This window comes from Mercenaria mercenaria, chromosome 2 (assembly GCF_021730395.1).
Source record: "Mercenaria mercenaria strain notata chromosome 2, MADL_Memer_1, whole genome shotgun sequence".
Classification (NCBI taxonomy): domain Eukaryota; kingdom Metazoa; phylum Mollusca; class Bivalvia; order Venerida; family Veneridae; genus Mercenaria; species Mercenaria mercenaria.
Window position 1 is genome coordinate 36,151,821 of NC_069362.1, and position 16,075 is coordinate 36,167,895.

General features: G+C 38.0%; 1 protein-coding gene across 1 annotated transcript in view; it reads left to right on the forward strand.

Annotated features, from left to right (window-relative positions):
- Positions 1–15,629, forward strand: part of LOC123563720 (DNA topoisomerase 3-alpha-like) — a 73,304-nt gene extending 57,675 nt beyond the window's left edge. The window contains exons 24-30 of the mRNA XM_053535136.1: positions 2,377–2,474; positions 4,212–4,601; positions 5,061–5,166; positions 8,221–8,352; positions 11,031–11,158; positions 12,656–12,802; positions 15,501–15,629. Coding sequence (XP_053391111.1) covers positions 2,377–2,474; positions 4,212–4,601; positions 5,061–5,166; positions 8,221–8,352; positions 11,031–11,158; positions 12,656–12,802; positions 15,501–15,532 — 1,033 coding nt within the window. The 3' untranslated portion in view covers positions 15,533–15,629. The remainder of the gene's footprint in view (positions 1–2,376; positions 2,475–4,211; positions 4,602–5,060; positions 5,167–8,220; positions 8,353–11,030; positions 11,159–12,655; positions 12,803–15,500) is intronic.
- The last annotated feature ends 446 nt before the right edge of the window (positions 15,630–16,075 follow it).

Sequence of the window (16,075 nt, forward strand, 5' to 3'; positions counted from 1 at the left end):
AAGGTTAATTTTGTTGTATTTTCACTATATCTCAGTTATTTCTAAATGGATTTGATTCAAACTTAAAATAGTTGTTCCACCTCATCACCCAGATGATGTGACATAAGGTGCTTAACTCTGACATAAATATGTTATGAATTATGTCCCCTTTTACTTTAAATTTAAGGTTGATTTTGATGTATTTTCACTATATCTCAATTATTACAAAATGGATTTGATTCAAACTTAAAACAGATGTTCCACCTCATCACCCACATCATGTGACACAAGGTGCATAACTCTGACACCAATTTTTCATGAATTATGCCCCTTTTTACTTAGAATTTAAGGTTATTAAATTTTGATGTATTTTCACTATATCTCAATTACTACTGAATGGATTTGATTCAGACTTAAAATAGATGTTCCACCTCATCACCCACATCATGTGACACAAGGTGCATAACTCTGACACTATTTTTCTTGAATTGTGTCCCCTTTTACCTAGAATTTAAGGTTAATGTTGATGTATTTTCACTATATCTCATTCTGATTGGCTTAGAGCCAAAGGGAAGTAACCTTTTTTTAACCTTTGTACTGAGTTTCTTCCCCTTAAATTTCAGGAATTAGTCTATTTTTAGAAATCCTATTTTTAGATTTTCAATATTTTAGGTATTTTTCTAACTTTTTTATTATAAGTCCTATGTAAAAAGTAAAAACATTTTTCCGTGGTAACATGGGTCGGTAAGACACTTTTTTGTATTCACTTTTAGTGTATCTCTAATATTAGAGATTTAATATATTTACTTGTATTACTATACTAGTATTATACTAGTATTACTTATATGTAAATATGAACATGCAGGGTAGATGACCCCTATTGATTTTGGGGTCACTCTGTTAAAGGTCAAGGCCACAGTAGCCTGAACATGGAAAACTATTTTCGGTCAGTTACTTGAGAACCATTCGACCAAGAATGTTGAAACTTCATAGGGTGATTGTTCATGCAGAATAAATGACCCCTATTATTTTTGGGGTCACTCCGTTAAAGGTCAAGGTCACAGGGGCCTGAACATTGATAACCATTTCCAATCAACAACTTGAGAACCTCTTGATCCAGAATGTTGAAACTTCATAGGATGATTGAACATGCAGAGTAGATGACCCCTATCGATTTTGGGGTCACTCTGTTAAAAGTCAAGGTCACAGGAGCCTGAACATGGAAAACAATTTCCGATCAATAACTTGAGAACCACTTGACCCAGAATGTTGAAACTTCATAGGATGATTGAAGTTGCAGAGTAGATGACCCCTATTGATTTTGGAGTCAGTTTATTAAAGGTCAAGGTCACAGGGGCCTGGTTATGTAAAATCATTTCTGGAAAATAACTTGAGAACCACTTGACCTAGAATGTTGAAACTTAATAGGATGATTGGACATGCAGAGTAGATGACCTGTATTTATTTTGAGGTCACTTGATCAAAGGTCAAGGTCACAGGAGCCTGAACAGTGACTTGAGAACCACTAGGCCAAGAGTATTGAAATTTAGCGGGATGACTGGACATGCCAAGTAAATGATCCCTATTGCAGCCAACTATCGGTGTCTCTTTGACTTTCGCTCCTGACCCCTATTGACTTCTTGCCTATAGGACTTTGCACTGGGGGAGACATGTGCTTTTTTACAAAAGCAATTTCTAGTTCCTTTATTACTTCCCCTATATTGTTCCTGTATCCACAGTGCATTACTGTACCCTCACAATCAGTTCTAATACTTCCCTTGTATTGTTCCTTTATCCACAGTGCATTACTTTACACTCACAATTATCAGTTCTAATACTTCCCTTGTATTGTTCCTGTATCCACAGTGCATTACTGTACACTCGTAGTAATTTCTTTAGTGCTTCCCATATATTATTCCTGTATTTACAGTACATTAGTGTACACTCACAGTAAGTTCTTTAATACTTCCTGTATTATTCCTGTATCCACAGTACATTACCTACCTTATCAGCTCAGAAATCCTTCAATGTTTATCTTTCATTTTTTTTGACATTTAATGGGGATTTTTTACATCTGTGCATTTGATACAAGGGCAAGGAACTGATTGTTTTTCAACCCTATTAACATTAGATTATCTAAGACCTTGATCATGATTACTGGGCCACAGTATTGGTTTATTACACCATTTTTTAAAGAGATTGGGTATATTACTTTGTTCATGTTTGTCTGTGCATCAGTTTCCACTTTGGTGAATTTCACCTTCCTCGAACCTTGAGGTGAGGGAGAAGTTGTTTGTGTCTTTCATCGCCATTTGGCCACTGAAGTCATTGTAAGAATGTTCACTTTCGAAAATATTGTTGCTATATTGTAGCTATACTGGATTTGATATGTTTTAGATATACTGGATGTGTGGCGGGCTGTGATGACACACTGACTACAGATGTGGGAATCAAAGCACCTAGACCTGCTGGCTCAGCTACTCAGACAAACAATGGTATATTTGTTATAAGATCAAAAAAAATTTAGTGTTCATGCATATGTATTCCCTGAGTAACTTTGTACACATTGAATAATTATGTCTCCCACACCACTGTGGTGGGAGACATAATGATTTACTCCTCTCTGTGTGACCGTGTGTGTGCCTGTCTGTCACAAATATTGTCCGTGCTCTTAGTCGAACATTTCTCCGATCTTCACCAAACTTGAACAAAATGTGTTTGCCAGTAAGTCCTTGGCCAAGTTTGATAACTAGCCAAATCAGCCCATGCACTTTAGAATTATAGCCCTTGAATTACAGAAAATCGCTCTGTACACAGATGCCAGTGATACAGGTATTGGTGTATGGTTGACTCGGATACATAACCATTCAGATGATTAGGCATTTGTGGGAGCCATGCACTTTTCCCAAAAGCAGCTCTAGTTAAGTGTTTTTGTTAAAGGCAGGGTTTACAGAAATTTGATCTCCAAAAAATGTAAGTTAATCATTATGATAAATATGTTTCTGATTTTTATGCCCCGGGCATCTACTGATGCGGGAGGCATATAGTGATTTACCTGTCCGTCCTTCCGTTTGTACGTCCTTACGAGGTTAACCAAATGGGACCGTTTCGTCTATCATCAATACCCCTTACTAGAATGACTTGATACTAATGCAGTTGTAACCTGTGACCATTCCTCATCTTCACACATCACCTGACCTCAGTTTGACCTTGACCTCGTTTTGGACTTAGGTTGATTTGTATGGGCCATCTCTTGGTTAACCAAACAGGACGGTTTCCTCTAGCATCAGTACCCTAACTAGGATGACTTGATACTAATGCAGATGTAACCTGTGACCATTCCTCATCTTCAAACATCACCTGACCTCAGTTTGACCTTTACCTTGTTTTGGACTTAGGTTGCTTTGTATTGACAAGGATGCCACCGGGGGCATCAAGCGTTTATTGAACGCAGCTTCTTGTTCTTAATGATTTTGCTCTTTGCAAATGAAATTTAAAAAATGGAAGTTTTTATTAGTTTACTTCAAAAATTGCTAGATTTATACGAAAAGCTTCAAATTCTGCTACTGCTATTGGGCCTTAGTCAAGCAGTAGTATGTCAATACCTGCGTTCAGCTGCTGTTAAAGATGAAAGAAAAGCTATGAATAATAAATCGCAGGTCTATAGTTGTGCCATTGGCCAGTCTCTAGTTTAACATTAAATGTTACATTGTTAGTCAAAATTTGATGAAAAGTGTATGAAAACTTATCTGAAGTTGTAATAAAATATTATTGAATGGATTGCCATTCACTAGTCAAAACCTGTCTAACTGACCTTGGGCAATAGTTTCGCCTGTTGACTTGCAAACCATTCAGTTAGTATATGCTTTAAAATTATTCCTACCCCTTGAGGACTATGTTTTATGTATTAAACTACAAATTCAAGTGCCAGTGTAGAATGTAGGTAGGTCTTTTTCGTTTTGTCAGCATGAAGTAGCAGGTTTGGAAAAAACAAATTTCACATTGACAAAATTGCATTATTTCCTAGAATTAAACCTGCATAAACTTACCTTGAGGCTAGTATCTAACTGGAGAACAAAAGGTGTTTTATCTTCTAACAGTGCTGTCAATGCCTGTGCTATTCTATCTGAAGAGCTGGTAACTGAAGTTGTTCTAAAGAAAGTTCAGCAGACTCTATATTGACAGAAAACAAATTCCAAGTGGGAAAAAATGATTTTTCTGATAATTTTCAGGTACGGCTAGAAGTCAGAGAGATTCAGGTTATGGTAGCTCCTTAAATTCTGTGTCGTCTAGAAACTATTCAACGCAGTCATCTGTGCAGTCCAACACTGGTGCTAGAAATAACTCTACCATAAGTTACAGTGCTAGAACTAATCAAAGTAGCAATCATAACACGTTCAACAACTCTAGCTTTACCTCACCTCCTGGCCAATCAAATCAGTGGAATAATAATCGGACCAATCAAAATTCAAACAGGAATTCTGGGAGTTCTAGGCCACCCTTGGCAACAGTGACAGGAAGTGCAGGTAACACTGGGAACACCGAGTCTGGGAATGAGGTAGTGTGTAATTGTGGGAATGATGCAATACAGCTTACAGTGAGGAAGGAAGGGCCAAATACAGGTGAGAGAGTGTCAGAGAAATAAAGAAACACTTTTTTTACTCTATTCCGTCTTTTAATAGTTCATTGCATTTCATTTATGGATGATCTTGAGGCACTTATTAAATAATCAATTTGAATCTGTCTTGTCTTTGTAAAAGATCTCTTCATAAACTGACAAGTGAATACCTATGTGATTTTGTAAGGTAACAATTTTATCTGTCATCATTTGACAGTCTCACTGAAAAATTGTTGAAAAAGACGCTAAACCCCAAAACACATACACCATGGTCTGGAATTCAAATCCCTATTCATGAGTTTATGTGCAGAAGGTATCAAGCTTGCTTGAGGAATGTTTTGCTGGATTTTTCCACTAGAAAAGCTGGAATGTTGCCATGTGACCTAAGTTGTGTCAATGTGGTAAAACTTGGCAAAACAGTTTCATTGTGAAGATATGTTGAAATACATGGTTGTATTTTCAGGACGACAGTTTTATAAATGTGGCAGTTCAGCATGTAATTTTTTCCTGTGGGCTGACGAGGCAGGCAATGATGGTGGTGGTGGTGGTGGCGGACAGACTGCTAATAGGTAACAATACTATCTGCTGGTATATTTCAAAAATGAGAAAATCATATCTTTTTAACAGTGCTGTACATTAAATGTCAGAATTTTAGGCATTGGTCTATAACAATTAACAAGCACTCAAAGTCCATTCTTACATTTCAGATATTTGACGACTGTCTGCTGCTTTTTCCACTGAATATGAAGTAGAATATTGTTTATCTGAGTGTTGGATAGTGACTGTACTTCTTTAGAAATTTAGCTCCACTTTCCTGAGTTGCCATGCTGCATGACAACTAGTGACATTTTCATTCCCCCATGAGTGGTGGGGGCATATAGATTTGGTCTTGTCCGTCCGAAGTTCGTGACATGCCTAGCTCAAAAAGTATTTGATATAAATGGCATTAGTCTTTATCATGATATGAACTTGCGTACCTCCTATTTTTCGTTTGGGTCTGGGAGTAATGGCTCCTGAAATAGTAAAATATGCACATTTTCACCTTGTGACATGCCTAGCTCAAAAGTCTTTATCATAATATGAACTTGCGCACCTCCTATTTTTCATTTGGGTCCACCCCCTATTTTTAGCTCACCTGAGCACAGAGTGCTCAGGGTGAGGTATTGTGATTGCTCACCGTCCGGCGTCCGTCCGTCCACACTTTCCTTTAAACAACATCTCCTCCTAAACCAACAGGCCAATTTTGATGAAACTTCACAGGGATGTTCCTTGGATGGCCCCCTTTCAAAATTGTTCAAAGAATTGAATTCCATACAGAACACTGGTTGCCATGGCAACCGAAAGGAAAAACTTTAAAATTCTTCTTCTCAAAAACCAGAAACCCTAGAGCTTAGATATTTGGTGTGAAGCATTGCCTATTGGACCTCTACCAATTTTGTTCAAATCATGACCCCAGGGTCAAAATTGACCCCGCCCCAGGGGTCACTTGATTTTACATAAGAAAATCTTAAAAAATCTTCTTCTCAAAAACCAGAAGCTTTAGAGCTTAGATATTTGACATGTAGCATTGCCTAGTAGACCTCTACTAAAATTGTTCAAATCATGACCCCGGGGTCAAAATTGACCCCGCCCCAGGGGTCACTTGATTTTACATAGGAAAATCTTCAAAAAATTTCTAAAAATAAACCAGAAGGCCTAGGGCTTAGATATTTCACATGTAGCATTGCCTAGTGGACCTCTACAAAATTTATACAAATCATGGCCTCCGGGGTCAAAATTGACCCCGCCCCAGGGGTCACTTGATTTTACATAGGAAAATATTTAAAAAATCTTCTTCTCAAAAACCAGAAGCCCTAGAGCTGAGATATTTGACATGTAGCATTGCCTAGTGGACCTCTACTAAAGTTTTTCAAATTATGACCCGGGGGTCAAAATTGACCCCGCTCTAGGGGTCACTTGACTTTACATAGGAAAATCTTCAAAAGTTTTCTAAAAATAAACCAGAAGGCCTAGGGCTAAGATATTTCACATGTAGCATTACCTAGTGGACCTCTACAAAATTTGTTCATATCATGTTCCCCTGGGTCAAAATTGACCGCCCCAGGGGTCACTTGATTTTACATAGGAAAATCTTCAAAAATTTTCTAAAAATAAACTAGAAGGCCTAGAGACTAGATATTTGACATGTAGCATTGCCTAGTGGACCTCAACAAAATTTGTTCAAACCTTGTCCCCCGGGGTCAAAATCGACTCCGCCCTAGGGGTCACTTGATTTTACATAGGAAAATCTTTAAAAAAAATTCTAAAAATAAACCAGAAGGCCTAGATCTTAGATATTTGACATGTAGCATTGCCTATTAGACTTTTACAAAGTTTATTCAAATCATGACCCCGGGGTCAAATTGACCCTGCCCCATGGGGTTACTTGATTGTACATGAAAAATCTTCAAAATTTTCTAAAAATAAACCAGAAGAGCTTAGATATTTGACATGTAGCATTGCCTAGTGGACCTCTACAAAAAGTTTTCTAATCTTGTTTTTAAAGTTACTTAAAGAAAATTTCAACTATATTTTCTCATAATTCTTTTGATTGATTTCTGTTACGATCTTTTGACCTTGAAGACTTGTCCTTAAGTGCAATGATAACAGTTGAGCGATATAGGGCCATCATGGCCCACTTGTTAGAGTTATAGCCCCTGAAATAGTAAAAAATGCACATTTTTAGCTTGTGATGCACCAAGCTCAGAAAGTATTTGATATAAATTGATTAAGCCTTGCATGAGTCTTTATCATGATATGAACTTGTGCACCTCCTATTATTCGTCTTGCTCCGCCCCCTATTTTCAGAGTTATGGCCCCTGAAATAGTAAAAAATGTACATTTCATTTTGTGACACGCCTAGCTCAAAAAGTATTTGATATAGATTCATGAAACCTTGCACGAGTCTTAATCATGATATGAACTTGCACACCTCCTATTTGTCATTTTGGTCTGCCCCTTATTTTCAGAGTTATGGCCCCTGAAATAGTCAAAAATTCACATTTTCACCTTGTGATGCACCTAGCTCAAAAAGTATGGTACATAAATGGTTGAAAACTTGCATAAGTCTTTATCATGATATAAACTTGCACATCTCTTTTTTTTTTTTTTTTTTTTTTGGCTGGCTCCACCCCCTATTTTTAAAGTTATGGCCCCTGAAGTGGTAAAAAATGCACATTTTCACCTAATTATGTGCCTAGCTCAAAAAGTATTTGATGTAAATTCATGAAACCTTGCTTGAGTCTTTATCATGATGTGACCTTGCACATTTGGCATTCTTCTTGAGAATCTTAGTTCTTATTACAGAGTTATGGCCCTTGAAATAGCCAAAATAGTGGATTTTTGTTTGTGATGCTCATAGCTCAAAAAGTATATGGCCTATAATAATGAATCCTTTTCATAAAATGTTTGTCGAGGCTTTACCCCATTAAGACTGCAAACATTTGAATTATTGCCCTTTATTTGTGACAAATGTACCAGTGGGGGGCACACCCTGTGTCCTACAGACACATTCTAGTTTTTTATATAAAAGCTCTTATAAAAGTTTTGTATTTAAATTGGATGTTATTTGTCAATGTTTCCAGGTCAGTTAGTACAAGTTATTCCAGTAACCGATACTCCGGCAACAGTACAAATCCAACACCAAGTTACCATAGAAACCAGAATACAGATCCAGGAGAGTCTGTATCATGCCAGTGTGGTCAGCCAGCAAAGAGGTGAATGATGAACACAGTTTTTAGCTCACATGTCACAAAGTGACAGTGTGAGCTTTTGTGATCGTGCAGCGTCCGTCGTCCGTGCGTAAACTTTTGCTTGTGACCACTCTAGAGGTCACATTTTTCATGGGATCTTTATGAAAGTTGGTCAGAATGTTCATCTTGATGATATCTAGGTCAAGTTCGAAACTGGGTCAACTGCGGTCAAAAACTAGGTCAGTAGGTCTAAAAATAGAAAAACCTTGTGACCTCTCTAGAGGCCATATTTTTCAATGGATCTTCATGAAAGTTAGTCAGAATGTTCATCTTGATGATATCTAGGTCAAGTTCGAAACTGGGTCACGTGCCATCAAAAACTAGGTCAGTAGGTCAAATAATAGAAAAACCTTGTGACCTCTCTAGAGGCCATATTTTTCATGGGATCTGTATGAAAGTTGGTCTGAATGTTCATCTTGATGATATCTAGGTCAAGTTCGAAACTGGGTCACGTGCTGTCAAAAGCTAGGTCAGTAGGTCTAAAAATAGAAAAACCTTGTGACCTCTCTAGAGGCCATATTTTTCAATGGATCTTCATGAAAATTAGTCAGAATGTTCATCTTGATGATATCTAGGTCAAGTTCGAAACTGGGTCACGTGCGGTCAAAAACTAGGTCATTAGGTCTAAAAAAAAGAAAAACCTTGTGACCTCCCTAGAGGCCATATTTTTCAATGGATCTTCATGAAAATTGGTCAGAATGTTCATCTTGATGATATCTAGGCCATGTTCAAAAGTGGGTCATGTGCGGTCAAAAACTAGGTCAGTAGGTCTAAAAATAGAAAAACCTTGTGGGCCTCCCTAGAGGCCATATTTTTCAATGGATCTTCATGAAAATTGATCAGAATGTTCATCTTGATGAAATCTAGGCCGTGTTCGAAAGTGGGTCACGTGCGGTCAAAAACTAGGTCAGTAGGTCTAAAAATAGAAAAAACCTTGTGACCTCCCTAGAAGCCATATTTTTAAATGGATATTCATGAAAATTAGTCAGAATGTTCATCTTGATGATATCTAGATCAAGTTTGAAACTGGGTCACGTGCTTTCAAAAACTAGGTCAGTAGGTCTGAAAATAGAAAAAACCTTGTGACCTCTCTAGAGGCCATATTTTTCCCTGGATCTTCATGAAGTTGGTCTGAATGTTCACTTTGATGATATCTAGGTCAAGATCGAAACTGGGTCACATGCGGTCAAAAACTAGGTCATTAGGTCTAAAAATAGAAAAACCTTGTGACCTCTCTAAAGGCCTTATTTTTCAATGGATCTTCATGAAAATTTGTCAGAATGTTCACCTTGATGATATCTTGTTCAGGTTCGAAAGTGGATGACGTATGGTCAAAAACTAGGTCATTAGGTCTAAAAATAGAAAAACCTTGTGACCTCTCTAGAGGCCATACTTTTCATGAGATCTTCATGAAAATTGGTCAGAATGTTCACCTTGATGATATCTAGGTCAGGTTCGACACTGGGTCACATGCCTTTAAAAACTAGGTCCTTAGGTCAATTAATAGAAAAACCTTGTGACCTCTCTAGAGGCCGTACTTTTCATGAGATCTTGATGAAAATTGGTGAGAATGTTTACCTTGATGGTATCTAGGTCAAGTTCGAAAACTGGGCCAATTGCCTTCAAAAACTAGGTCATTAGGTCAGATAATAGAAAAACCTTGTGACCTCTCTAGAGGCCAATATTTTTCAATGGATCTTCATGAAACTTGGTCAGAATTTTTATCTCGGTATCTAGGTCAAGTTCAAAACTGGGTCACATGAGCTCAAATACTAGGTCACTATGTCAAATAATAAAAAAAAACGACATCATACTCAGTTCAAAACTGGGTCATGTGGGGACAGGTGAGCGATTCAGGACCATCATGGTCCTCTTGTTTATGTTCTTAAAATGATGCTGCAATTTAATGAAAATGAAAATGAAAATCTGACATGACTACAGAAATCTCATTTGTTACTCTGCATGATACAGAAGTAGTATGACTAGGGTATTTGAGCATTCAGCTCTACTGTTTGAAGAATATGTAGATCTATTGCACTTGCACCTTATTTAGCATCAGTTTCAGTAACCATTTGTGGGAATGGATTGAAACTTCACACATTTACTCACCGTGATGAACTAACATACATTTCACAGGTTCCATAACTCTGCTTTGAATTTTTACAAAGTTATGCACTTATTTTGACCTAGCAATTTGTGGTTAAGGTTTTGTATGTAAGCTGGTATCCCAGTACCCACTAGTGGATATGCATTGAAACTTCACACACTTGTCCACTGTGATGATCTGGCATGCATTGTACATGTTCAACAACTCAGTTTTGCATTTTTTTAACATATTGCCCATTTTTCGACTTTTGTAAGCATTCAGTTAACTACTTATTGTCCTTGATCTTATTTCCTATTAATTAGCAAGTACATATTTTACAGCCTTCAGTTTTTAAGATGAGCCATATAGCTGCTACATGGTCATGTTTCTGTTACTCATCATGTATCTATATACATCTCAATGAACAGGATCTTCCTCAAGGATTTTATGTGGCAATGATTCAGAAAATGCCTAAGTGTTATTGCACTGGCAGTCTTGATGAATGACACTTTGTATACAGTATAGTTTATTTATCAGAAGGTTTTGCTTTTTACAGTTTAACTGTTCAGAAAGAGGGACCAAACAAGGGGAGACAATTCTTTGCCTGTCCAGCTCCAAGAGGAGAGGGCTGTAATTTCTTCCAGTGGGGTGATGAACAACCTGGCGGGGGAGGGTTTTCCTTCGGTAAGTATAGCTGCTACTCTCATGTTTATTAATCCCCCGCCGTGGCGGAGGGATTATAGGAATGGTCTTCGTCCGTCCTTTCGTCCATCCTTCCGTCCGTAACAAAATCGTGTCCGGTCCATATCTCCTAAACCCCTTGAAGGATTTTCATGAAACTTGGGTCAAATGATCACCTCATCGAGACGATGTGCAGAACCCATGAGACAGCCTTGTCGGCTCAAGGTCAAGGTCACAACTCAAGGTCAAAGGTTTGAGCCTGCCATTTTGTGTCCGCTCTATATCTCCTAAACCCCTTGAAGGAATTTTATAAAACTTGGGTCAAATGATCACCTCATCAAGACGATGTGCAGAACCCATGAGTCAGCCATGCCGGCTCAAGGTCAAGGTCACAACTCAAGGTCAAAGGTTTGAGCCTTCCATTTTGTGTCCGCTCTATATCTCTTAAACCCCTTGAAGGAATTTTATAAAACTTGGGTCAAATGATCACCTCATCAAGACGATGTGCAGAACCCATGAGTCAGTCATGCTGGCTCAAGGTCAAGGTCACAACTTAGGGTCAAAGGTTGAACCTTCCATTTTGTGTCCGCTCTATATCTCCTAAACCCCTTGAAGGATTTTCATCAAACTTGGGTCAAACGATCACCTCATCAAGGGGATATGCAGAACTTATAAGTCAGCCATGTCGGCTCAAGGTCAAGGTCACAACTGAAGGTCAAAGGTTTGAGCCTTCCATTTCGTGTCCGCTCTATATCTCCTAAACCCCTTGAAGGAATTTTATAAAACTTGGGTCAAATGATTACCTCATCAGAACGATGTGCAGAAATTATGAGCCAACCATGCCAGCTCAAGGTCAAGGCCACAACTAAGGGTCGAAGGTTTGAGCCTTCCATTTCGTGTCCACTCTATATCTCCTTAACCCCTTGAAGGATTTTCATCAAACTTGGGTCAAATGATCACCTCATCAAGAACTCATGAGTCAGCCATGTCAACTGAAGGTCAATGTCACAACTGAAGGTCAAAGGTTTCAGCTCTGTATCTCCTAAACCCCTTGAAGGATTTTCATGAAACTTTGGTCAAATGATCACCTCATCAAGACGTTGTGCAGAATTCATGAGTCAGCCATGTCAGTTCAAGGTCAAGGTCACAGCTAAAATCAAAGGTTTTACCCTTTCACTATCCATAGCAGTGGCGGGGGATTTAGCTGTCTTTCAGACTGCCTTGTTTTTATAGAACAAATTCTGGTTACTGGTTACTACAGGTGAAAAGTGCCTTTAATTTGATTTTACTTTAATGGGCATTATTTACGTACTTATTTTTATCCTTTTAATTAGTGTTTCAGATTTTTTTTTTTTGCATCACGAAGAAATTGTATAACTTTCATATGATTAATAAAAAAAAGTATGGTCAATACATGTAATCAATTTCCCCAAGTGTTACATGAGGTGGTGAAGGTCATTTATTAATTAAAGATTTAATTGAAGATTTTATCTCTCGCAGGAGGAAGCAGTAGAGGCGATGTTGGTAGAGGTGGTGGTAGAGGTGGAGGTGGTGTAAGTAGAGGTGGTGGCAGGAAGAGGGCAGCACCAGGAGAAAATGGGTCAGCAATTAAAAGAAGCAAAAAATGTGGATTATGTGGGGTAGAAGGTAATTACATTTTTATATGCCCAAAGGGACATAAATAGTATGTTTTGACACTGGTGTCTGTCCATTAGCAATTTCATGTCCGCTCTGCAACTCTTGAGCCCCTTGAAGGATTTCAAAGAAAATTGACACAAATGTTCACCACATTGAGATGACGTGCAGAGCGCATGTTGTGGATGGCTTGCTTCAAGGTCAAGATCACACTTCAGGGTCAGAGGTCATATGACTTTGTTTTGTGTCCGCTCTTGAACTGCTTTAAGGACGATTTTAAAGAAATTTGGCACAGATGTTCACCACATCAAGATGACTTGCAGAGCGCGTGTTTTGGATAGCTCGCTTCTAGGCTAAGGTCACACTTAGGGGTCAAAGGTCATACCTAACCCCCTTGAAGGATTTTGAAGAAACTTGACACAGATGTTCACCACATCAAAACAATGTGCAGAGTGCATTTTTCTGGATGACTCACTTCAAGGTCAAGGTCACATTTAGGGGTCAAAGGTCATATGACTATGTTTCGTGTCAGCTCTGTAACTCCTGAACTGCTTGAAGGATTTAATGAAACTTGGCACAAATATTCACTACATGAAGACGACGTGCACAGCTCATGTTTCAGATGGCTAACTTTAAGGTGAAGACCACATTTAGGGGTCAAAGGTCATACCTTTTGGCATAAATTGCTCTGCATTGCGGCTGCTCTTGCTTTTGTATATTGAAAGCAGTCTTGTTTTTTTTTATTCAGTGAAAGCTTCAGAACTCTTTTAAGGATTGTTTAACATAATATTTCTCTTACGTATTGATACAGTTTTATCTAGGAATAAACATGGTGTCATAGATATGATGTATTATGAAGTATAAGAAAAATGATGTTTCCCTTTTTCATTGGAGACTAACTATTCTGTCTGTCTACAGGCCCTGATTCAGAAATATTTGACTGGGGGTTGGATTGGGGGCACCAGTTTCGAATAAAGGTGTTATCAGCAAGGGGCATAGGTCCAGGTGGGGGTATGCACGGAATGGGTATCCCCCGCCTGTTATGCGGGATCTCCTGAAAATTTTTGAAATATAGGTATGATATTGATGTCTATGGCACATTTTTGGATCTAAATTTTAAGTGCAACTTTGATGAATATAGGTCACTTTTCAGCCGACTACAGGGGCATGAGCCCCTTGGGCCCCATGGGCCTGGCCCTGGATCCAAACTGAGCTGTCAGTCCATCTGTCCATCAGCAGTTAGCTTGTCTTCACTTTTCAAAAATCCCTGGTTTGAATTTCAGTGATTGGTATGAAGCCTTGTTGAAGCATATCGTCTGACTATTTTTTGCAGAGATATGGCCCCTTAAAAGTCATTTCTTTAATGAAATTTGTCTAGACAGCTTCTCCTGTACTACTGATGTGATTAGATTGAAACTTCATAAAAATTATCTGCAATAAGACTAGTTGTTCATGTATTATGGATTTTATGGTTGAAATTATTTTTATGCCCCCGGCATCTACTGATGCGGGAGGCATATAGTGATTGTCCTGTCTGTTTGTCTGTCCGTCCATCCGTACGAGGTTAACCAAATGGGACCGTTTCATCTAGCATCAATACCCCTTACTAGAATGACTTGATACTAATGCAGATGTAACCTGTGACCATTCCTCATCTTCAAACATCACCTGACCTCAGTTTGACCTTGACCTTGACCTCATTTTGGACTTAGGTTGCTTTATATGGGCCATCTCTTGGTTAACCAAGTGGGACCGTTTGGTCTAGCATCACTAACCCTTACTAGAATGACTTGATACTAATGCAGATGTAACATGTGACCATTCCTCATCTTCAAACATCACCTGACCTCAGTTTGACCTTTACCTCATTTTGGACTTAGGTTGCTTTATATGGGCCATCTCTTGGTTAACCAAATGGGATCCTTTGGTCTAGCATTAATACCCCTTACAAGAATAAATTGATACTAATACAGATGTAAACTGTGACCATTCCTCATCTTCAAACATCACCTGACCTCAGTTTGACCTTGACCTCATTTTGGATTTAGGTGCAAAATCTGTCGACAAGGATGCCACCGGAGGCATCAAGCGTTTATTGAACGCAGCTCCTTGTTCACTGAGTTATGGCCCTTAGATTATTATACATAAAGGCATTATCATGAAGGCTATGTAGAGCTACTTGTTTTCACTTTATCTCTAAAACTTCTGTCAAGATTTCAATGGAACTTCAGATGAATAATTGGTATTCAGCCTAGTTTTGCAGATCCTTGACACATCCCACTCAGATTATTTTTTTCTGCATAGTTACAGCCCCTCAAAGATCTTTTTTAATAAAATTTGTCCAGGTTGCTTCGTCTACACTATTAGTGGGATTTGAATGAAACTTCATAGGAATTATCTGTAGCAATCCTAGTTACACATGTATTTCAGGTTTAATGGTTAAAATATGATATTTATGGCTCTTTGATTTTCATGCATAAAATCTACATAGCATCATTTATAATTTTCAGTATGTTTCTCTGTGATAAGTTAACATTTACTTCCACATCCTGTTTCCTAAAACAGTCTGCCTAAACAAGATTAAATGCATAGGGAGACAAATTCAGAAAAATGTACTGTACAGACTATTTCGAGATGGTACATGTCCACTTTGATCATACAGCATACTATTTTTACAGAACAAACCAGGTAGTTTTTATGTATTTTGCAGGTCACACAAAAAGATCGTGCCCACACAGATGACAGGAAAAAATCTCAACACTTACACAACTAGAATATTTTGTTTTGTTATTTATTATTAATATTTGTTACTTATGAAAAATAAAATTTGATAATTTTACTTTCTTTAGTTTCATTTTATATTGTTTTATTTTAGCTTAGTTGTGAAAAAAGTTTGAAGTTTGGCTTGTGCTTTGTAGACAAAAATAAAGAAAAAAATATTGGTGTCTTATAAGGAGGTATGAAAGTGTGACCACAAAAAAGTTTGAATTCATAACCTCCCAGTTCAGAGGTCAACACCATTACTCTTGCTGAGTAAAATTAAATAAAGTAGTCCTGCTACTGATCAAAAATATTGTTATTCACCCATTGTTCTTGCTCAAGATAAGTTATTGTGATCATCCTGTGTTTGTTGTGGACTGTCTGATGTCAACAGTTTTACTGTTAACATTCCTAAGAGGTCACCTTTTTGGCCCTGTCTTAATGAATCTTAGTCAGAATGCTTCATTTAATAAGGTGATCAAACTGGGTCATCTAGGGTCAAAAATTACAACTGTAGGTCACTAG